This window comes from Cetorhinus maximus, unplaced genomic scaffold (assembly GCF_964194155.1).
Source record: "Cetorhinus maximus unplaced genomic scaffold, sCetMax3.hap1.1 HAP1_SCAFFOLD_138, whole genome shotgun sequence".
In the NCBI taxonomy this organism is placed as follows: Eukaryota; Metazoa; Chordata; class Chondrichthyes; order Lamniformes; family Cetorhinidae; genus Cetorhinus; species Cetorhinus maximus.
Window position 1 is genome coordinate 36,445 of NW_027596135.1, and position 23,048 is coordinate 59,492.

At 53.2% G+C, this 23,048-nt stretch overlaps 1 protein-coding gene across 2 annotated transcripts in view; it reads left to right on the plus strand.

Moving 5' to 3' along the window:
• The first annotated feature begins 467 nt into the window (after positions 1-467).
• The window catches only part of fam120c (family with sequence similarity 120 member C), a 49,182-nt gene continuing 26,601 nt past the window's right edge, over positions 468-23,048 (plus strand). For both annotated transcript variants that reach the window (XM_078534897.1, XM_078534898.1), the window contains exons 1-3: positions 468-1,008; positions 16,327-16,573; positions 17,764-17,846. In XM_078534897.1, the coding sequence (XP_078391023.1) occupies positions 502-1,008; positions 16,327-16,573; positions 17,764-17,846 (837 nt within the window). In that variant the 5' untranslated portion in view covers positions 468-501. The remainder of the gene's footprint in view (positions 1,009-16,326; positions 16,574-17,763; positions 17,847-23,048) is intronic.

Below are 23,048 nucleotides of genomic sequence, written 5' to 3' on the forward strand. Positions count from 1 at the left end.
AGGGGCCGACGGGGGTTGTAGTCCTCTCACCGCAGACCCGCCGGCCTGGGAGACGGGCAGACCCGGGTGGCGGGAACTACAACTCCCGGGAGACCTCGGGGAGGGGTAGGAGTTCCAGGACACACACAGAGAGAGAGGGGGGGGGTGGGCAAAATGGCGGATCCCCCCTTCACAAGAGGCGGGCCCAATAAATAAATAAATATATAAAAAAACACACACACACACATTTCCCTCCTCCTCCTTCCACCTCCCCCTCTCTCTCTCTCTCTCTTCGTTATTAACGATCCCCGGGTTGGGGGGAGGGAGGGCAAAAAAAAAGGGAATGAGAGGCCGTAAAACACAACATTAAAGACGACGACGACGTCGTCTCCCCCCCTCCCCCACCCGCTCTAACGGTTTTAACCGTCACTTTTTAAATTCCCCCCCCCCTCCCTTCCCCCCCTCTCCCTCCTCCTCCTCCTCCTCCTCCGTTCCTGAGGAGAAATTTTTTTTTTTAAAACAATGGGAGTCCAAGGGTTTCAGGAATTCATCGAGAAACATTGCGCCGCGGCCGTGGTGCCGGTCGAGCTGCAGAAATTAGCCCGGGCCGCCCGCCACCGGGCCTCGGGCCTCAGGCCTGGGCTTTGCCCGCCTCCCCCCCCGGCCTCGCCGCCGCCTCCCCCCCTCCGGCTGCTGCTCGACGCCGAGACCGGCCTCCACCGCCTGTACGGCGGCTCCTTCACCGACTGGGTGAGCGGCGGCCAGTGGAACCAGACCCTGGCCTACCTGGCCTCGCTGGCCGCCGCCTGCCGGGCCGCCGGCCTCGAGCTGGTCGTCGCCTTCGACGGGGCCCTGGCCAAGGGCCGCCTGCCCGACTGGGCCCGCCGCCAGAGCCAGGCCCGCCACAGCGCCCAGCTCGTCGTCAACCACGTCCGCAGCCGCGGCACCCCGCCGCCCCGCGTCTGGTTCCTGCCGCCTCCCTGCCTGGCCCACTGCATCCGCCTGGCCCTGCTCCGCTTCCGCGTCAAGGTAAGGGGGTTGTGGGGGGGGGAGAGAGAGAGGCCGGACACGGGGCTGCTCGTCGCAGGGTGCGGGGCAAACCGTACGGCCTAGGTGCCAGTGGTAGGGGGGGCGAGTGGTAGGGGGCGAGTGGCAGGGTGCCAGTGGTACGGGGCCGGGTCGCTGGGTGCCAGTGGTAGGGGGCAGGTCGCTGGGTGCCAGTGGTACGGGGGCGAGTTGCTGGGTGCCAGTGGTACGGGGGCGAGTTGCTGGGTGCCAGTGGCAGGGGGGGCGAGTCGCAGGGTGCCAGTGGCAGGGGGGGCGAGTCGCTGGGTGCCAGTGGCAGGGGGGCGAGTCGCTGGGTGCCAGTGGCAGGGGGGGGGCGAGTCGCTGGGTGCCAGTTGGGGGGGGGGGGGGGCGAGTCGCTGGGTGCCAGTGGTACGGGGGCGGGTCACTGGGTGCCAGTGGTAGGGGGCGGGTCGCTGGGTGCTAGTGGTAGGAGGGCGAGTCGCTGGGTGCCAGTGGTAGGAGGGCGAGTCGCTGGGTGCCAGTGGTAGGGGGTGGGTTGCTGGGTGCCAGTGGTAGGGGGCGGGTCGCTTGGTGCCAGTGGTAGGGGGCGGGTCGCTTGGTGCCAGTGGTAGGAGGGTGAGTCGCTTGGTGCCAGTGGTAGGGGGTGGGTCGCTGGGTGCCAGTGGTAGGGGGTGGGTCGCTGGGTGCCAGTGGTAGGGGGCGGGTCGCTTGGTGCCAGTGGTAGGAGGGTGAGTCGCTGGGTGCCAGCAATAGGAGGGTGGGTCGCTTGGTACCATTGGTAGGGGGCAGGTGGCTGGGTGCCAGTGGTAGGGGGGGGCGCGAGTCGCAGGGTGCCAGTGGTAGGGGGGGGGCGCGAGTCGCAGAGTGCCAGTGGTGGGGGAGGGGGGGGTGGTGGTCGCAGGGTGCCAGTGGTGGGGGGGGGGGGGGGGGCGAGTCGCAGGGTGCCAGTGGTAGGGCGTGGGTCGCTTGGTGCCAGCAGTAGGAGGGTGAGTCGCTTGGTGCCAGTGGTAGGGGATGAGTCGCAGGGTGCCAGTGGTAGCGGGGGGTGGGGGGGGGTGGTGGGTGGGAGGGAATTCGCAGGGTCCCAGTGGTAGAGAGCGAGCCGCAGGGAGAAAGTCATAGGGTGCCAGTGGAGGCGAGTGAACCGCTGGGTGCCAGTGAGGGGGAGCGAACCGCTGGGTGCTAGTGGGGGGGAGTGAGCCGCTGGGTGCCAGTGGGTTGGGCAGGGGTGGGGGTGTGGGGCGGGGGGCTGGATGCCAGTGGGGGGGGAGCGAGCCGCTGGGTGCCAGTGGGGGGTGGGGGGGGGGGTGGGGGGGAGCCGCTGGGTGCCAGTGGGGGAGAAGCAAGCCGCTGGGTGCCAGTGGATGGGGGGGGTGCCAGTAGTGGGGGGGGGGGCGGCGAGGTGGGGGGGAGCGAGGGAGCGAGCCGCTGGGTGCCAGTGGGGCGGGGGGGGGTGGGGGCGGGGGGGGGGTGGGGGTTGAGTCGCAGGGTGCCGGTGGTGGTGGGTGGGCGGGTGTGTGGGATACACAGGGTATCAGTGGCGGGGTGCCAGTGGTAGGGGCGGCGAGTCGCAGGGTTCCAGTGTTAGAGAGCGAACCACAGGGAGCAAGCCGCTGGGTGCCAGTGGGAGGGAGCGAGCTGCTGGGTGCCAGTGGGAGGGAGCGAGCCGCTGGGTGCCAGTGGGAGGGAGCGAGTCGCAGGGTGCCAGTGGCGGGGTGCGATCTGCAGGGGCTGGTGACGGGGAGCGGGTCGTCGGGTGCCGGGGAGCGGGTCCTCGGGTGCCAGTGACGGGGAGCGGGTCGTCAGGTGCCGGGGAGCGGGTGACGGGGAGCGGGTCCTCCGGTGACGGGGAGCGGGTTGCCGGTGCCGGGGAACGGGTTGTCGGGTGCCGGGGAGCGGTTGCCGGTGACGGGGAGTGGGTCCTCGGGTGCCGGTGACGGGGAGCGGGTCCTCGGGTGCCGGTGACGGGGAGCGGGCCCTCGGGTGCCGGGGAGCGGGTCGTCAGGTGCCGGGGAGCGGGTCGGCCGGTGCCGGGGAGCGGGTCGTCGGGTGCCGGTGACGGGGAGCGGGTCGTCGGGTGACAGGGAGCGGGTCGTCGGGTGCCGGTGACGGGGAGCGGGTCGTCGGGTGACGGGGAGCGGGTCGTCGGGTGCCGGTGACGGGGAGCGGGTCGTCGGGTGACAGGGAGCGGGTCGTCGGGTGACGGGGAGCGGGTCGTCGGGTGCCGGTGACGGGGAGCGGGTCGTCGGGTGCCGGTGACGGGGAGCGGGTCGTCCGGTGACGGGGAGCGGGTCGTCGGGTGCCGGTGACGGGGAGCGGGTCGTCGGGTGCCGGTGACGGGGAGCGGGTCGTCGGGTGCCGGTGACGGGGAGCGGGTCGTCGGGTGCCGGTGACGGGGAGCGGGTCGTCGGGTGCCGGTGACGGGGAGCGGGTCGTCGGGTGCCGGTGACGGGGAGCGGGTCCTCGGGTGCCGGTGACGGGGAGCGGGTCCTCGGGTGCCGGTGCCGGGGAGCGGGTCGCCGGGTGCCGGGGAGCGGGTCATAGGTGCGAGTCATAGGGAGCAAATTATTGGCAGCAAGTCATAGGCTGTAAGTCACAGGGTACCATTAAATGGGGAGCAGATTGTCAGCTGCACATTGTAGGGTGGCAGTCGTGGAGGCACATCTTAGGCTGCGAGTCGTAGGGGGAATGCAAGTTGTTTGGAGAGGGGATGCGAGTCGTTTGCGAGGCTGATACTTGGGAGACTTTCAGTACGGAGAGGTTGCAAATCATAGAGCGATAATAGGGTACAGCTATAATGGGCAATTATCCCGTGTGTGTGCAAATCCTAGTGGGTATATGGCTGCAGTATTAACGTGCAACTCGCGTATGCAACAGTGGCTAGCAACATGAGTGTGCTGATATATAATGCAGTGATCTGAGTGGCTATATGGGGTGTTACAATGGTAGCAAGATGGACACAGTCGGGAGCAACAAATGTACAGCTGGGTGAACGGGGTGAAATGTGAGCTGCCATCGCACAAACCCATTGTGTTGGCCGTGTGCTAACTGTTTAAATATAGTGTGTGGTGGTGAGGAAGGTGGATAGTGGGTGTGCGATGGTGAGCGGTAAGGGCGAAATCATGGCGCGATAGTGCAAGTGTGAAATAGTGAGTAACGAGAGTGTCAAAGCAATCGACATAATTGTGAAAGATATCTCACAGTTTTAAATCAAGTTCCTTGGTTGCCTCATTTTATACTTTAAAAATATGAAATACTGTATCGAATGTACATATCGCATTTCATATATATGGTACCCGTTTTAAAAAAAAAAGTGACGTTTAAATAATAAAATACATACGAACATACGAGTTATAGGAACAGGATTAGGCCACTTGGCCCTTCAAGCCTGCTCCGCCATGCAATAAGATCGTGGCTGGTCTGATTGTAACCTCCTGGCTACCCCCGATAACCTATCACCCCCTTGTTAATCAATAATCTATCTACCTCTGCCTTAAAAATATTCAAAGACTCCTGCTTCCACCGCCAAAGACTCACGACCCTCGGGGAATAAATTCCTCCTCATCTCTGTCTTAAACGGGTGACCCCTTATTTTTAAACAATGACCCCTACTTCCAGATTCTCCCACAAGAGGAAACATCCTTTCCACATCCACCCTGTCAAGACCCCGTCAGGATCTTGTATGTTTCAGCCAAGTCATCTCTTACTCCTCTAAACTCCAGCGGACACAAGCCTAGCCTGTCCAACCTTTCCTCATAAGATAACCCTCCCCTTCCAGTTATTAGCCTAGTAAACCTCTGAACTGCTAACACATTTGCATCCTTCCTTAAATAAGGTGACCGATATTGTACACAGTACTCCAGATATCTGTAGTCTCACCAGTGCTCTGTACAACTGGACTACAACCTCCCTGCTTTTATATTCAATTCCCCTCACAATAAATGATAACATTCTATGAACTTTCCTGATGACTTGCTGTACCTGCATGCTAACCTTTTGTGATTCAAACACGAGGACACCCAGATCCCAGTGAATCTCAGAGCTCTGCAGTCTCTCACCATTGAGATAATATGCTTTTTTATTCTTCCTGCCAAAATGGACAGTTTGACCTTTGCCCACATTATACTCCATTTGCCAGACCTTTGTCCACTCGCTCAACCTAATGATGCCCTCCTCCTTGTCCTTTTCACAACTTACTTTCCTACCTATCTTTTGTACCATCAGTAAACTTAGCAACCATCCCTTCATCCAAGCCACTTATATAAATTGTAAAAAGTTGAGGCCCCACATGACCGTTATTCATGAAACAAATAAGTTTAGCCTGTGTGTTTCTTGGTAAAATGTACTATATGTATAAGCATGGAACAAATTCATACTTAGTGAGGGGGGGAAGGCAGTGGAGTAGTGGTATTGTCACTGGACTAGTATTCCAGAAACCCAGGGTAATGCTCTGGGGGAACCTGGGTTCGAACCCCACCATGGTGAAATTTGAATTCAGTGAAAATCTGGTATTAAAATTCCGATGGTGACCACAAAAACCATTGCCGATTGCTGTAAAAAGACAACTCGCTCTTAAATGCCCTCCGATCAAGGGCAATTAGGGATGGGCAATTTTAAAAAAAAAAAACCAATAAAAAATTTGACTCTTAATGCCTAATATTGGTAATGTCAAGTAGCGATGCAGGATGTACGTGAATTGTACCACTGCTGGTAAATTCAAATGCACAGTATCGCACTCGAGGCCACCAACTCGCGGCTTCGCAGGGGAAGGAAGACCCCAGAACAATGGGCATTTGCTGCAAAATGGCCGGCCTGGTCTTTTTGAAAGCAAGTGTGTTAGAATCTGGCTGGAGTTGTGGGGGTGGGGCGTCTGTATTCCTGCGTGGACCTTCCTTCCACGCTTCCTGTTGCTTCCCCCACCTCGCCCCCACCAACTTGCCAACTTTGAGGAACACCTGACCTGTTTATACTTGGAACGGAAAATCAGTGTTTCACACACATTGGTACTTCTCAGCAAATATTGATCCAAAAGCTAAACGCTCATAAATCATAATCCTGCAGTGGTTATAATCATGTGGCTGAGTTCAATCCTGCGAAATCTTAGTGCTGAAGTGCGGGCTGATTAGACTGGGCGGCTGTTAAGCCCCTGGTGTAGAAACCATTTTCACATTAACACAGCATAATCAGCCTAAGTCGTCTATGTGTATATAGGTAGAGACCTGTATTATATATTATAGATAGCATTTAAAGTTATGACCCTGTCAGAATCGGGGCCAATGATTTAGCGAGCCTATAAATCCCACTTACATTCTCAGTTAATGGGAACGCTCGGGTATTTCTAACGCGTTGCGTTGTTCCCGTTTTCTTTCCCCGTACGGGTTGGCGGGATCAACGACCTGGAATGGTGGGATTACAGCTCCGCGATAAGCAGGGGCGATAAAGAATGTAGGGTGGAGCACAGATCGAATCCTGATATCCCAAGCGGCTCCGTGCGGAATGCCCTCCCGCTGTCGAATTTGCCTTGCCCGGCTGTTGCAGCCCGGCGGCTCTTGGCGCCACACTGTGCCCGATGCGGCAGGGCCGCCTGCCGCTATGTGGTGGTGCATTGGCCCCCCTCCCCCACCACCGCACCCCCGCCAACTCACGGGGAGCATCACCATGGCAGGTTTGCCAGTCAAATCTCATTGACACACCAAGTGCAGCAAACATGTTAATCAAATCATGCTCTCCATTTATGTAATACATAATTAATGTGAAGTGGTAAACTGCCTTTGTGTTAGTCATAGTTTAATCAGTGATTACAATTAGTACTCTCTGTTACCATTGACTACGTGACCTTGTCCAAGTCGTGAATGCCAGGATTGTTTGTGCAACTGTGAATGCAAATCTAACAGTGTGGTCAGTTTAATATCTGTTTCTCCTTCCCAGTCGTGTTGTAATATGATTTTTTTTTAAAAAAACTCTGCGCCAGTCACCCCCATTCCCCTGTGGTTTCCCATCATGGTTTACATATCGAATGCATTGGATGGTGACAGCGCAGGAATGGGCCGCTCGGCTTCTCGTGCCCGCGCTGGCCCTCTGCATGAGTGACTCGCCAAGTCCCAGTCCCCTGCCCTTTCCCCATACCCCTTCAATTTTCTGTCCTTCAGATAATAATCCAACTCCCTCTCAAAAGCCTCGATGGACCCTGCCTCCCCCACACTCTCAGGCAGCGCATTCCACATCCTAACCACTCGCTGCGTGAAAAAGTTTCTCCTCACGTCTCCGTCGCTTCTTTTGCCAATCACCTTAAATCCGTGTCCCTCTGGTTCTCGATCCTTCCGCCGATGGGAACAGTTTCTCCCTCTGCCCGCTCTGTCCCAGACCCCCTTGTGATTTTGAACACCCTCGATCAAATCTCCTCTCGACCTTCTCTTCTCCAAGGAGAACAGCCCCAGCTTCTCCAATTATATCCACGGAACTGAAGTCGCCTCATCCCTGGAACCATTCTTGTGAACCTTTTCCACGCTCTCTCCAATGCCTTCACGTCCTTCTGAAAGTGTGGCACACAGAACTGGACGCAGTACTCCAGTTGTGGGTGAACCAGTGTTTTATACAGGCTCAACATCACCTCTTTGCTGTTGTACTCGATGCCACTATTTATAAAGCCTGGGATACTGTATGCTTTACTCACCGCTTTCTCAACCTGCCTTGCCACCTTCAGTGATTTGCGCACATATGCCCCCAGGTTCCCTTTTCGATTATCTGAGGGGGCTGCTCCTCAGATTTTGGCTGCACTTCAGCCCCACGCTCCTGATCCTTGGCCAGCCGGTGCTCAGGGGTGGTGGGTGTTGGCAGGGAGGAGGGCCTCCTTGTTAGCCTGCCAAAGTGGCCATTAACAGGTGTCCAGACAGGGGGCAGTTGCGGAGGTCACCCGGCCTGACTGCCCTCCCCTCTTCCACAGCTGGGTGCCCATGAAAAGAGAGCATGCAGTGCCCACTGGTACACAAGGCCTGCCGCGATCAGTGGGTACCACAGAGGCTGGAGTGCTTCATCAGTCCCAGAAGCAACATTTTCATCAGTTTCCTTTAAAGTTTTGCCTTTCATTACAGTGCCCCTTTAAGGAGCTGTCAATTGGTTAAATTACAATTTGTTAATTAATCTATTTTAGTTTCGGTAGACTCAATAGCACATACCCCCAGGCTCCTCTACCCCTGCACCCCCTTTAGAATTATATCCTTTATTCTGGAGTCTTGCCAGAGTAGATCCCTTCACACTTCTCTGCATTTATTTGAGCTGTCTGCCCATTCCTCCAGCCTGCCTGCTGTTCTGGGACAGTTTGGCGAGGGACACAGCTAGAATCTGGGGTATTACTGTCGGGGACTGTGGCCTTTGCTGTGTTGAGCTGTACCTTGATATCACACAAGGTAGCTTGCTACCTTGGCTGTTCAGCATGCCTGTAGTCCTGTCTAATCTAACAATGCAAATCAGGAGAAGATCATTCAAGCCCATCGAGTCTGAACCAGCTCCAGCAAAGAGCAATCCAGTTAGGCCCATTCCCTCCTCCCTCCCTATCCCTGCAAATTTTTCCCCTCCGAGTCTTTAACAATTTCCTTTTGAAGGCTGATCTTGAACCCTCAGGGAGTTGGTTCTGAAATCCTGACCTCTCGCGTGAAAGTTTTCCCTTCACATTGCCTCTAGTTCTTGCCTTAAACCTGTGCCCCCTCGTTATTAACCCTTCAACCATCAGAAGCAGCTTTTCTTAATCTGCTCTATCTAAACCCATTACAAGTTTTAGTAGCTCCCTGATCTCCTCTTAGCCTCCTCTGCAGTGAGAGGAATTACCCCAGCTTCTCTGCAAAGAGCGACGCTCGGCTTCCAGGGAGTGTCACATTTTCTTGGTTCTTCAAAATTTCACGGGATGTGGGCGTCGCTGGTCCGGCCAGTATTTGTTACCCATCCCTAATTGCCCCTTGAACCGAGTGGCATGCTGGAGCCATTTCGGAGGCAGTTAAGAAGTCCACCAATTTGCTGTGGGGTCTGGAGTCGCACATGTAGGCCAGAGCGGGTAAGGACGGCAGATTTCCTCCCCTAAAGGACATTAGTGAACCAGATAGGGTTTTTTACGACAATCGATGATAGTTTTTTTTTACTCAGCCGGACTTTGTCCGGTGAACAGGTGAAACAAAGGGCGGGGAAAGGCCCAGTGCTCCCTCTCACACCCTGTACAGCTGCGATGCTCTAAGTATCTGTCCCCACCCCACTTGCGAGGAGGTGAATATTAAATCTGAGGCATTGCCAGGCCGGGAGCCAATGTGGGTGAACAGGACTTGGTGTGAGTTAGGCTATGGACTGTAGCTGCCGGATATGTCCCCTCCCCCATCTTTACCAGGATAACCACAGACCCTCTACAGTTCCTGGGGTGGGGTGCAGACCAGAGCAGTTCAAGCTCCCAGCAGTCTAACTTAGTCAGATTTTGGGCGAGGCGAGTGGTAACTTGTATGGGTTTCGCAAGCTGCCTGAGTCCCCATGTCGGGAATGGAGCAATCGCAGGTGCTGAGCACTTGACAGGATTGACACTGTTGTTTGATCTCCCTGAGTTATTTAGCAGCTCCAGCTCGCTTGTGCATACCAGCCCCTGTGAGACCCACAGCGTAGCATGGTCTAACCTGTCAGATGTTTCTGCTTGATGTGATCATGCTGTGTGCAGTACACCTGCTGTTCGGTGAGATGTGAGGCTTCAGCTGGTCTCTTTGCTGTTTCCACGAGACAAAGCGGCACCGCTCCAAATGCAACCCATTAAGTCTAAAGTCTATCCCTCCAACTCCTTGTGAACCCCTCGATTAGATTCCAGTCTGTAACTCACTCCCGGGTATCTGTTATTCTATATATAAACCACCCCGAACCCCTCGATTAGATTCCAGTCTGTAACTCACTCCCGGGTATCTGTTATTCTATATATAAACCACCCCGAACCCCTCGATTAGATTCCAGTCTGTAACTCACTCCCAGGTATCTGTTATTCTATATATAAACCCCCCCGAACCCCTCGATTAGATTCCAGTCTGTAACTCACTCCCGGGTATCTGTTATTCTATATATAAACCACCCCGAAACCCTCGATTAGATTCCAGTCTGTAACTCACTCCCGGGTATCTGTTATTCTATATATAAACCACCCCGAACCCCTCGATTAGATTCCAGTCTGTAACTCACTCCCGGGTATCTGTTATTCTATATATAAACCACCCCGAACCCCTCGATTAGATTCCAGTCTGTAACTCACTCACGGGTATCTGTTATTCTATATATAAACCACCCCGAACCCCTCGATTAGATTCCAGCCTGTAACTCACTCCAGGGTATCTGTTATTCTATACATGAACCCCTCGATTAGATTCCAGTCTGTAACTCACTCCCGGGTATCTTTTATCCTCGATATAAACCCCCCCTCCCTCGAACCCCTCGATTACAGTGACAAACCTGTATGAATGTATGAACTTGAATCATTGATTTGATCTCCAGCCTAGTAATACCTATGGGCAGAGAAGTTAATAATTGAAAATAAATTTAATCTTAGAAGGTATATACCACCAGTGTTGTACCCCAGTGTTATACAGTGTCAGACCCGTCCCCACCAGTACTGTACCCCAGTGTTATACAGTGACAGACCTGTCCCCACCAGTACTGTACCCCAGTGTTATACAATGACAAACCGTCCCCACGAGTACTGTACCCCAGTGTTACACAGTGACAGACCTGCCCTGCCAGTACTGTACCCCAGTGTTATACAGTGACAGACCTCCCCTCGCTGGAACTGCCTGTCCCCAGCAGTACTGTATCCCAGTGTTATACAGTGACAGACCTGCCCTGCCAGTACTGTACCCCACTGTTCTACAGTGACAGACCCCTCCCCACCAGTACTGTACCCCAGTGTTATACAGTGACAGACCTCCCCTCGCTGGAACTGCCTGTCCCCAGCAGTACTGTACCCCAGTGTTATACAGTGACGGACCTCCCCTCGCTGGAACTGCCTGTCCTCACCAGTACTGTACCTCAGTGTTATACAGCGACAGACCCGTCCCCACCAGTACTGTACCTCAGTGTTATACAGCGACAGACCCGTCCCCACCAGTACTGTACACCAATGTTATACAGCGACAGACCCGTCCCCACCAGTACTGTACACCAATGTTATACAGTGACAGACCCATCCCCACCAGTACTGTACATCAATGTAATACAGTGACAGACCCATCCCCACCAGTACTGTACATCAATGTTATACAGTGACAGACCCATCCCCACCAGTACTGTACATCAATGTAATACAGTGACAGACCTGTGTCCCACTCCTTATAGTCCCTTCAGGATCACGGGCATCACACAGGGAACACTGAGTAAATAGAGATTGTTGTTGTTGTGGAGGCACTGACTGAAAAAGCAGAGCTGTCTGGGGATCTGAAGGTTATTTTTAACTCCCAGTAGATTGGCAGCATTGACGGTGTGTGAGTGGGGTGTTTCCAGCCTTCAATGTTCATTTCACAGCACCTGGTGTTCTCTCTGCCTCTCACTAATGGGCACAGGAGGTCCTATGCTTAGCGGGAACATCTTGGCACCGCAGCCAAGTCTCGCAGCGACGCCTATTTGTTCATTCACGGGACGTGGGCTTCGCTGGCTGGGCCAGCATTTATTGCCCATCCCTAGTTCCCCTTGAGGTGGTAGTGGTGAGCCACCGTCTTGAACCGCTGCAGTCCATGTGGTGTAGCTACACCTGCATTGCTGTTAGGGAGGGAGTTCCAGGCTTTTGACCCAGCAAAAGTGAAGGAGCAGCCGATATATTTCCAAGTCAGGATGGTGAGTGGCTTGGAGGGGAGCTTCCAGTTGGTGGTGTTCCCACGTGTCTGCCGCCCTTGTCCTTCTTGATGGTAGTGGTCGTGGGTTTGGAAGGTGCTTTCGAAGGAGCCTTGTGAATTCCTGCGTTGCATCTTGGACATCGTACACACTGCTACTACTGTGTATCGGTGGTGGAGGGAGTGAATGGCACCCCATCCACAAACAATCAAGCGGGGCTGCTTTGCCCTGGATGGTGTCGAACTTCTTGAGTGTTGTGGGAGCTGCGCTCATCCAGGCAAGTGGAGAGTATTCCATCACACTCCTGACTTGTGCCTTGTAGATGGTGGACAGGCTTTGGGGAGTCAGGGGGTGGGTTACTTGTCGCAGGATTCCCAGCCTCTGACCTGATCTTGTCGCCACAGTATTTATATGGCTGGTCCCAGTTCAGTTTCTGGTCAGTGCAACCCCCAGGTTGTTGATAGTGGGGGATTCAGTGATGGTAATGCCATTGAACGTCAAGGGGGCGATGGTTAGATTCTCTCTTGTTGGAGATGGTCATTGCCTGGCACTTGTGTGGTGCGAATGTTACTTGCCACTTGTCAGCCCAAGCCTGGATATTATCCAGGTCTTGCTGCATTTGGACATGGACTGCTTCAGTATCTGCGGAGTCGCGAATGGTGCTGAACATTGCGCAATCATCAGCGAACATTTGACCTTATGATGGATGGACGGTCATTGATGAAGCAGCTGAAGATGGTTGGGCCGAGGACATTACCCTGAGGAACTCCTGCAGTGATGTCCTGGAGCTGAGGTGATTGACCTTCAACAACCACAACCATCTTCACAGAATCACAGAATTGTTACGGGGTAGAAGGAGGCCATTCGGCCCGTCGTGTCTGCACCAGCTCTCTGTGAGCATTTTAACTTAGTGCCAAACTCCTGCCTTTTCCCCGTAACCCTGCACATTGTTTCTATTTAAATAATCATCTATTGCCCTCTTGAATGCCTTGATTAAACCTGCCTCCTCCACACTTCCAGGCAGTGCATTCCAGACCCTAACCACTTGCTGTGTGGAAAAAGTTTTTTCTCATCTCGCATTTGCTTCTTTTGGAAAACACTTTAAAACTGTGCCTTCTGGTTCTTGATCGTTTATGAGCGGGAACAGTTTCTCCCTATTTACTCTGTCTTTCTTTGTGCTAGGCATGATTCCAACCAGCAGAGAGTTTATCCCCCCGATTCCCGTTGACTCCAGTTTTGCTGGGGCTCCTTGATGCTACACTCGGTCAAATGCGGCCTTGATGTCAAGGATAGTCACTCTCCCCTCACCTCAGGAGTTCAGCTCTTTCGTCCATGTTTGAACCAAGGCTGTAATGAGGTCAGGAGCTGAGTGGCACTGGCGGAACCCAAACTGGACATCAGTGAGCAGGTTCACAGAATCACAGTGCAGAAGAGGCCCTTTGGCCCATCGAGTCTGCACCGACACGTGAGAAACACCTCACCTACCTACCTAGTCCCATTTACCAGCACTTGGCCCCATAGCCTTGAATGTTATGACGTGCCAAGTGCTCATCCAGGTACTTTTTAAAGGATGTGAGGCAACCCGACTCCACCACCCTCCCAGGTAGTGCATTCCAGACCGTCACCACTCTCTGGGTAAAAAAGTTTTTCCTCACATCCCCCCCTAAACTTCCTGCCCTTCACCTTGAACTTATGCCCCCTTGTGACTGACCTTTCAACTAAGGGGAACAGCTGCTCCCTATCCACCCTGTCCATGCCCCTCATTATCTTGTACGCCTCGATCAGGTCGCCCCTCAGTCTTCTCTGCTCCAATGAAAACAACCCGAGTCTATCCAACCTCTCTTCATAACTTAAATGTTTCATCCCAAGCAACATCCTGGTGAATCTCCTCTGCACCCCCTCCAGTGCAATCACATCCTTCCTATAATGTGGCGACCAGAACTGCACACAGTACTCCAGCTGTGGCCTCACCAAGGTTCTATACAACTCCAACATGACCTCCCTACTTTTGTAATCTATGCCTTGATTGATAAAGGCAAGCGTCCCATATGCCTTTTTCACCACCCCACTGACATGCCCCTCGGCCTTCAGAGATCTATGGACACACACGCCAAGGTCCCTTTGTTCCTCAGAACTTCCTAGTGTCATGCCGTTCATTGAATACTTCCTTGTCAAACTACTCCCTCCAAAGTGTATCACCTCACACTTTTCAAGGTTAAATTCCATCTGCCACTTATCTGCCCATTTGACCATCCCGTCTATATCTTCCTGTAGCCCAAGACACTCAACCTCACTGTTAACCACCCGGCCAATCTTTGTGTCATTCGCAAACTTACTAATCCTACCCCCCAAATAGTCATCTATGTCGTTTATATAAATTACAAATAATAGGGTACCGAGCACAGATTCCTGTGGTACGCCACTGGACAGTGGCTTCCAGTTACTAAAGCATCCTTCTGTCATCACCCTCTGCCTCCTACAACTAAGCTAATTTTGAATCCACCTTATCAAATGACCCTGTATCCCAAGTGCATTTGCCTTCTTTATAAGTCTCCCATGTGGGACTTGTCAAAGGCTTTGCTGAAATCCATATAAACTACGTCAACTGCACGTTGCTGAGCAAGTGCCAGTCTGTCACCTTTTGAGGGGAAGGGATTTTGGGAGGGTAGGGTGAGGGGTGGATGGTGAAGTTGGAGGTGAGCTCCCACGCATCCTTGAGCAGTCTCTGTATAATTCCAGCAGCACTGTTAGCTGGGTGGGCTGAGACTTACTGAGTCTGAGTCAGCAGTTCATGGGTTTTTGTCCTGCTTCAAGGCCTCAGGGGCATCATCTAGACTGGCACTCCAGTGGGACACCGAGGGAGGGCTGCACTGTCTGAGGTGCTGTCTTTTGAATGAGGCGCTGACCCGCAACCCCACTTGCCCCCTCAGGCAGGGAAGAATGGGGGTATTCTGGCCCCCTGTGCCCAGGGCCAATATTTACCTTGTCATTACCAAATTGGCTGTGTTTTTTTTCCCATTTTTTCTTTGGATGTGAGCATCTGGGCACGTCCAGTATTTATTGCCCATCCCTCATTGCCCCTTGAGAAGGCGGCAATGAGCCGTCGTCTTGAACCGCTGTAGTCCCTGCGGTGTAGGTACACCCACAGTGCTGCTAGGGAGGGAGTTCCAGGATTTTGACCCAGCGGCAGTGAAGGAACGGCCGATGTATTTCCAAGTCAGGATGGCGAGTGACTCAGAACTTGCAGGTGGTGGTGTTCCCCTGCGTCTGCTGCCCTTGTCGTTCTAGGTGGTAGCATTCGTGGGTTCGGAAGGTGCTATCAAAGGAACCTTGGCAAGCACCTGCAGTGCACCATGTAGCTGGTACACACTGCTGCCCCTGTGCGTCGGTGGTGGAGGGAGTGAATGTTTGTGGATGGGGTGCCGATCAAGCAGGGCTGCTTTGCTCTGGATGGTGTCAAGCTTCTTGAGTGTTGTTGGAGCTGCACTCACCCAGGCAAGTGGAGAGTATTCCATCACACTCCTGACTTGTGACTCGTAGATGTTGGACAGATAAAGAAAAGCTGAGTGGGACAGGAAGGGACACAGAGTTTAACGGTGATGCTGCATCAGAGATCAGGAATAGTAGTTTGAAAAAAATAAAATTGAAGTCGCTTAATCTGAATGCATGAAGCATGTGCAAAATGATAGATGCAATTGTGGCACAAATGGAGATAAATGCTTTAGACCTAATCACCATAACAGAGACATGGTTACAAGGTGACGAAGGTTGGGAAATAAATATTCCAGGCCCACAATATTTCAAAAGGTGGACAGAATGGCAAGGAGGTGGAGTAGCATTGTTAATAAAGGATGACATATGGGCATTAGTGAGAAGTGATCTTGGCTCAGAAAATCAGCAAGTGGAACCCCATGAGCGGAGATTAGGAACAGCGAATGTAAGAAAACGCTGGTGGGGTTTGTTTATGGGCCCCCTAACAGTCATTATACCAAGGGATAGAGCATTAAACGAGAAATTATTGGGACTTGCTACAAAGGCGTTGTAATAATTGTGGACGCTGTTAATATTTATATCAACTGGACTGATCAAATTGGCAAAGATGTTGTGGAAGATGAGTTTGTAGAATGCTTTCATGATAGTTTCCTGGAGCGGTCCATAGTGGGACCAACGAGGGTTGAAGCTATTTTGCAGTAAGGTAGGGTTAATTGAATGGGGGAGCAGGCTCAAGGGGCTGAATGGCCTTCCCCTGTTCCTGCTTCTTATGTGCTTCTGGGAGTCACTCTCCGCAGAATTCCCAGCCTCCGACCAGCCCTTGTAGCCACGTTTGGTTTTTAAAAAATATACGGCTTATGTCTTACGTTACACCTCAATAGCCACTATGACAGTGCAAGCCTGCCCTGCTCACACTGCCCAGAAAGCTGTGTCTCCTGGTCAGTGCAGTGTCTGTTGAGATCCTCCTGACTGATGTGTGCTTGGTGTTGCTAGGTTGTCCAAAGTATAGAAGACCACCACCAAGAGGTGATCTCCTTCTACCGGGAGAATGGATTCCACGGCCTCATCGCCTACGATTCGGAGTACGCCCTGTGCAACGTTCAGTGCTACCTCAGCGCGCACGCCCTCAAGCTCAGCTGGAATGGCAAGAGCCTGACCACGAACCAGTACCTGATGCAGGAGGTGGCCAAGCAGCTGAACGTCAACCCGGCCCACTTCAGCATCTTCGCCGCGCTGCTGGGTAGGTGGAGGGCGCGTGTGTGCGCGGCGGCGGGCTGACGGGGCTGGGGTGGGCAGCCGGGTCCGCACGTTTCTCTTGCCGACTCGGCACGTCGGGCATGGTGAGTCCAGACTCTGCTGTGCTCTCTCCGTTTCCCTCCACCCCCTGGGCTGCTCGCGCGTTCGGACTCCCCGTCTCCTCTCCGGTCATTGTGCTGCCGTTCCTTCCACACTGACCCCAGAGTTCATTCCAGTCTGCTCTGTCACGGGTAGATCCGAGTCCCTGCTTGGTCTCGTACCAAAGTTCGGGAGGTCGGTGTGGAATCACAGAATGGTTAGAGCACAGGAGGAGGCCATTCGGCCCATTGTGCCTCTGCTAGCTCTCCAGATGAGCAATTCACCTAGTGCCGTACCCCCGGCTTTTTCCCATAACCTTGCACATTTTTCCTTTTATGATGACAATCCAATTCCCTTTTGAAAGCCTCGATTGACCCTGCCTCCACCACAATCTCAGGCAGCGCATTCCAGATCCTAACCACTCGCTGTGTGAAAAAGTTTCTCCTCACGTCTCCGTCGCTTCTTTTGCCAATTGCCTTAAATCCGTGTCCCTCTGGTTCTCAATCCTCCCACCAATGGGAACAGTTTCTCCCTGTCTGCTCTGTCCCTGACCCCTCGTGATTTTGAACACCTCGATCAAATCTCCTTTCAGCCTTCTCTTCTCCAAGGAGAACAGTCCCAGCTTCTCCGGTCGATTTACATGCAAATATGGCTGGGCCTCTTGGTTCCTCTCCGTCGATAGTGACGTGCTCCATTCGCCGTGACAACAGAAGCTGGTGGAAATGGAGTTGGTCAGGGTTGGCTCTCCTGAGCGTCGCTCTCCTGAGCGTCACTCTCCAGTGACTGCCTGGCTAAGCATGCGTTCAAGATGGATGGGGGGGCGGGGGGGGGGGGGGGGGGACACACAGGTGAGGCAGCTTGGCTTTTTAGACATGAGCGGACACCAAGTCCTATTTCCACCCATCATCTGAGACAGAGCGGCCTGGTTTATTCCCAGCTATCACCTGGTGCTTTTGTAAGTCTGTGGGCGCAAAGACTGAATTTGGGTTTCGGAAGTGCAACAGGTATTAGGAAGGGGTACAGACTGATGCTAGTTGGGAATGCAGGCTGTACGGGCTCAGCTTCCCGTGTCTAATTCTGTCCGTGATCTTTCAGGGAACCACATTCTCCCCGATGAAGACCTGGCTGCTTTCCATTGGAGCCTGTTAGGCCCAGACCATCCTCTGGCTTCACTGAAGGTAAGCACAAACACACAATGTGCAATCTCAGAGTTGTAAATTCTACCCCCGTAGCAGAATTTCTGATAAATGTTTGGACAATCACTAAATAATGCTGGGGTATAGTCCTGGTGGGGTCAGGTCTGTCACTGTATAACACTGGGGTACAGTACTGGTGGGGACGGGTCTGTCACTGTATAAGACTGGGGTACAGTACTGGTGGGGACGGGTCTGTCACTGTATAAGACTGGGGTACAGTACTGGTGGGGACGGGTCTGTCACTGTATAACACTGGGGTACAGTACTGGTGGGGACGGGTCTGTCACTGTATAAGACTGGGGTACAGTACTGGTGGGGACGGGTCTGTCACTGTATAACACTGGGGTATAGTAGTGGTGGGGACGGGTCTGTCAATGTATAACACTGGGGTACAGTACTGGTGGGGATGGGTCTGTCACTGTATAACACTGGGGTACAGTACTGGTGGGGACGGGTCTGTCACTGTATAACACTGGGGTACAGTACCGGTGGGGACGGGTCTGTCACTGTATAACACTGGATTACAGTACTGGTGGGGACGGGTCTGTCACTGTATAAGACTGGGGTACAGTACTGGTGGGGACGGGTCTGTCACTGTATAACACTGGGGTACAGTACAGGTGGGAATGGGTCTGTCACTGTATAAGACTGGGCTACAGTACTGGTGGGGACGGGCCTGTCACTGTATAAGACTGGGGTACAGTACTGGTGGGGACGGGTCTGTCACTGTATAACACTGGGGTACAGTACTGGGGGGGATGGGTCTGTCACTGTATAACACTGGGGTACAGTACTGGTGGGGACAGCTCTGTCACTGTATAACACTGGGGCACAGTACAGGTGAGGACAGGTCTGTCACTGTATAACACTGGGATACAGTACAGGTGGGGACAGCTCTGTCACTGTATAACACTGGGGCACAGTACAGGTGGGGACGGGTCTGTCACTGTATAATACTGGGGTACTGTACTGGTGGGGATGGGTCTGTCACTGTACAACACTGGGGTACAGTACTGGTGGGGATGTGTCTCTCACTGTATAACACTGGGGTATAGTAGTGGTGGGGACGAGTCTGTCAATGTATAACACTGGGGTACAGTACTGCTGGGGGCGGATCTGTCACTGTATAACACTGGGGTACAGTACTGGTGGGGATGGGTCTGTCACTGTATAACACTGGGGTACAGTACCGGTGGGGACGGGTCTGTCACTGTATAACACTGGATTACAGTACTGGTGGGGACGGGTCTGTCACTGTATAAGACTGGGGTACAGTACTGGTGGGGACGGGTCTGTCACTGTATAACACTGGGGTACAGTACAGGTGGGAATGGGTCTGTCACTGTATAAGACTGGGCTACAGTACTGGTGGGGACGGGCCTGTCACTGTATAAGACTGGGGTACAGTACTGGTGGGGACGGGTCTGTCACTGTATAACACTGGGGTACAGTACTGGGGGGGATGGGTCTGTCACTGTATAACACTGGGGTACAGTACTGGTGGGGACAGCTCTGTCACTGTATAACACTGGGGCACAGTACAGGTGAGGACAGGTCTGTCACTGTATAACACTGGGATACAGTACAGGTGGGGACAGCTCTGTCACTGTATAACACTGGGGCACAGTACAGGTGGGGACGGGTCTGTCACTGTATAATACTGGGGTACAGTACTGGTGGGGATGGGTCTGTCACTGTACAACACTGGGGTACAGTACTGGTGGGGACGTGTCTCTCACTGTATAACACTGGGGTATAGTAGTGGTGGGGACGGGTCTGTCAATGTATAACACTGGGGTACAGTACTGCTGGGGGCGGATCTGTCACTGTATAACACTGGGGTACAGTACTGGTGGGATGTGTCTGTCACTGTATAACACTGGGGTACAGTACTGGTGGGATGGGTCTGTCACTGTATAAGACTGGGGTACAGTACTGGTGGGGACGGGTCTGTCACTGTGTAACACGGGTACAGTACAGGTGGGGACAGTTCTGTCACTGTATAACACTGGGGTACAGTACTGGTGGGGACGGGTCTGTCAGTGTATAACACTGGGGTACAGTACTGGTGGGATGGGTCTGTCACTGTATAACACTGGGGTACAGTACTGGTGGGGACGGGTCTGTCACTGTCTAACACTGGGGTACAGTACTGGTGGGGACGGGTCTGTCACTGTATAACACTGGGGTACAGTACTGGTGGGGACAGTTCTGTCACTGTATAACACTGGGGTACCGTGCTGGCGGGGACGGGTCTGTCACTGTATAAGACTGGGGTACAGTACTGGCGAGGACGGGTCTGTCAGTGTGTAACACTGGGGTACAGTACAGGTGGGGACGGGTCTGTCACTGTATAACACTGGGCTACAGTACTGGTGGGGACGGGTCTGTCACTGTATAACACTGGGGTACAGTACAGGTGGGGACGGGTCTGTCACTGTTTAACACTGGGGTACAGTACTGGTGGGGACGGGTCTGTCACTGTATAACACTGGGGTACAGTATAGGTGGGGACGGGTCCGTCACTGTATAACACTGGGCTACAGTACTGGTGGGTACGGGTCTGTCACTGTATAACACTGGGGTACAGTACTGGTGGGGACGGGTCTGTCACTGTATAACACTGGGGTACAGTACAGGTGGGGACGGGTCTGTCACTGTATAACACTGGGGTACAGTACTGGTGGGGACAGGTCTGTCACTATAACACTAGGTACCGTTATTCAAGTAGGGAGGAAGGGATAAACCAGGGAACTACAAGCCATTCAGTCTAACCTCAGTGGTGGGGAAACTATTGGAAGCAATTCTGAGGGACCGAATTAATCTACATTTGGAGAGGCAGGGATTAATCAAGGACAATCGGCAAAGTTTTGTTAAGGCAATGTCATGCCTGACCAATTGATTGTATTTTTCGAAGAGGTGAACAGGTGTGTAGATGAGGGCAATGCATTTGATGTCGTCTACTTGGACTTCAGCAAGGCTTTTGATAAGGATCCGCATGGGAGACTGATAACAAAGGCAAGAGCCCATGGGATCCAAGGCAATTTGGCAAATTGGATCCAGAATTGGTTGAGTGGCAGAAAGCAGAGGGTGATGGTCCAGGGGTGTTTTTGTGCCTGGATGCCTGTGTCCAGTGGGGCTCCACAGGGATCGGTGTTGGGTCCCTTGCTGTTTGTGGTATATATAAACGATTTAGACTTGAATGTAAGAGGGTTGATCAGTAAGTTTGCGGAAGACACGATAATTGGTGAGGCGGTAAATAGTGGGGAGGATAGTCTTAGATTACAGGAGGATATGGACGGGCTGGCCAGATGAGTGGCAAATGGAATTTAATCCGGATAAGTGTGAGGTGATGCACTTGGGCAGGACAAACAAGGCACGATAAAACATGGTGAATGGTAGGACCCTGGGAAGTACCAAGGATCAGCGGGACCTTAGTGTGCATGCCCACCGGTCCCTTAAGGTACCGGGACAGGTAGATAAGGTGTTAAGAAGGCATATGGGACATTTGCCTTTATTAGCCGATGCACAGAATATAAGAGCAGGGAGGTTATGCTGGAACTGTGTAAAATGCTGGTTAGGCCACAGCTAGAGTATTGCGTGCAGTCCTGGAATCCGCATTATGGGAAGGATGTGATTGCACGAGAGAGAATGCAGAGGAGATTTACCAGGATGTTGCCTGGGCTGAAGAGTTTCAGTTATGAGGAGAGATTGGATAGAATGGGGTTATTTTCTCTGGAGCAGAGGAGATTTACCGGGATGTTGCCTGGGCTGGAGAGTTTTAGTTATGAGGAGAGATTGGATAGGCTGGGGTTATTTTCCCTGGAGCAGAGGAGATTGAGGGGGGACATGATTGAGGTGTATAAAATTATGAGGGGGCATAGATAGGGTAGACAGGAAGGAACTTTTCCCCTTAGTGGAGGGATCAATAACCAGGGGGCATAGATTTAAGGTAGGGGGCAGGAGGTTTAGAGAGGGAATGTGAGGAAGAATTTTTTCACCCAGAGGGTGGTGGGAATCTGGAACTCTCTGCCTGAAAGGGTGGTATAGGCAGAAACCCTCATAACATTTAAGAAGTATTTGGAAGTGCACTTGCGATGCCTTGGCATACAAGTCTATGGGCCTAGTGCTGGAAAATGGAATTAGAGTAGTTTGGTGCTTGTTTGACCGGCGCAGACTCGATGGGCTGAAGGGCTTTTTTCTGTGCTGTAGACCTCTATGACTCGGGTACAGTACTGGTGGGGATGGGTCTGTCACTGTATAACACTGGGGTACAGTACTGGTGGGGACGGGTCTGTCACTGTATAACACTGGGGTACAGTACTGGTGGGGACGGGTCTGTCACTGTATAACACTGGGGTACAGTACTGGTGGGGACGGGTCTGTCACTGTATAACACTGGGGTACAGTACTAGTGGAGACAGGTCTGTCATCATGTAACACTGGGGTATAGTACTGGTGGGGACGGGTCTGTCACTGTATAACACTGGGGCACAGTACTGGTGGGGACGGGTCTGTCACTGTATAATACTGGGGTACAGTACTGGTGGGGACGGGTCTGTCACTGTATAATACTGGGGTACAGTACTGGTGGGGACAGGTCTGTCACTGTATAATACTGACTGGGGTACAGTAATGTTGGGGACAGGTCTGTCAGCGTGTAACGCTGGGGCACAGTACTGGTGGGGATGGGTCTGTCACCGTATAACACTGGGGTACAGTACCGGTGGGGGGCGGGTCTGTCACTGTATAACACTAGGGTACAGTACTGGTGGGGACGGGTCTGTCAGTGTGTAACACTGGGGCACAGTACTGATGGAGATGGGTCTGTCACTGTATAACACTGGGGTACAGTACTGGTGGGGACGGGTCTGTCACTGTATAACACTGGGGTACAGTACTGGTGGGGACGGGTCTGTCACTGTATAACACTGGGGTACAGTACTGGTGGGGACGGGTCTGTCACTGTATAACACTGGGGTACAGTACTGGTGGGGACGGGTCTGTCACTGTATAACACTGGGGTACAGTACCGGTGGGGGGCGGGTCTGTCACTGTATAACACTAGGGTACAGTACTGGTGGGGACGGGTCTGTCAGTGTGTAACACTGGGGCACAGTACTGATGGAGATGGGTCTGTCACTGTATAACACTGGGGTACAGTACTGGTGGGGACAGCTCTGT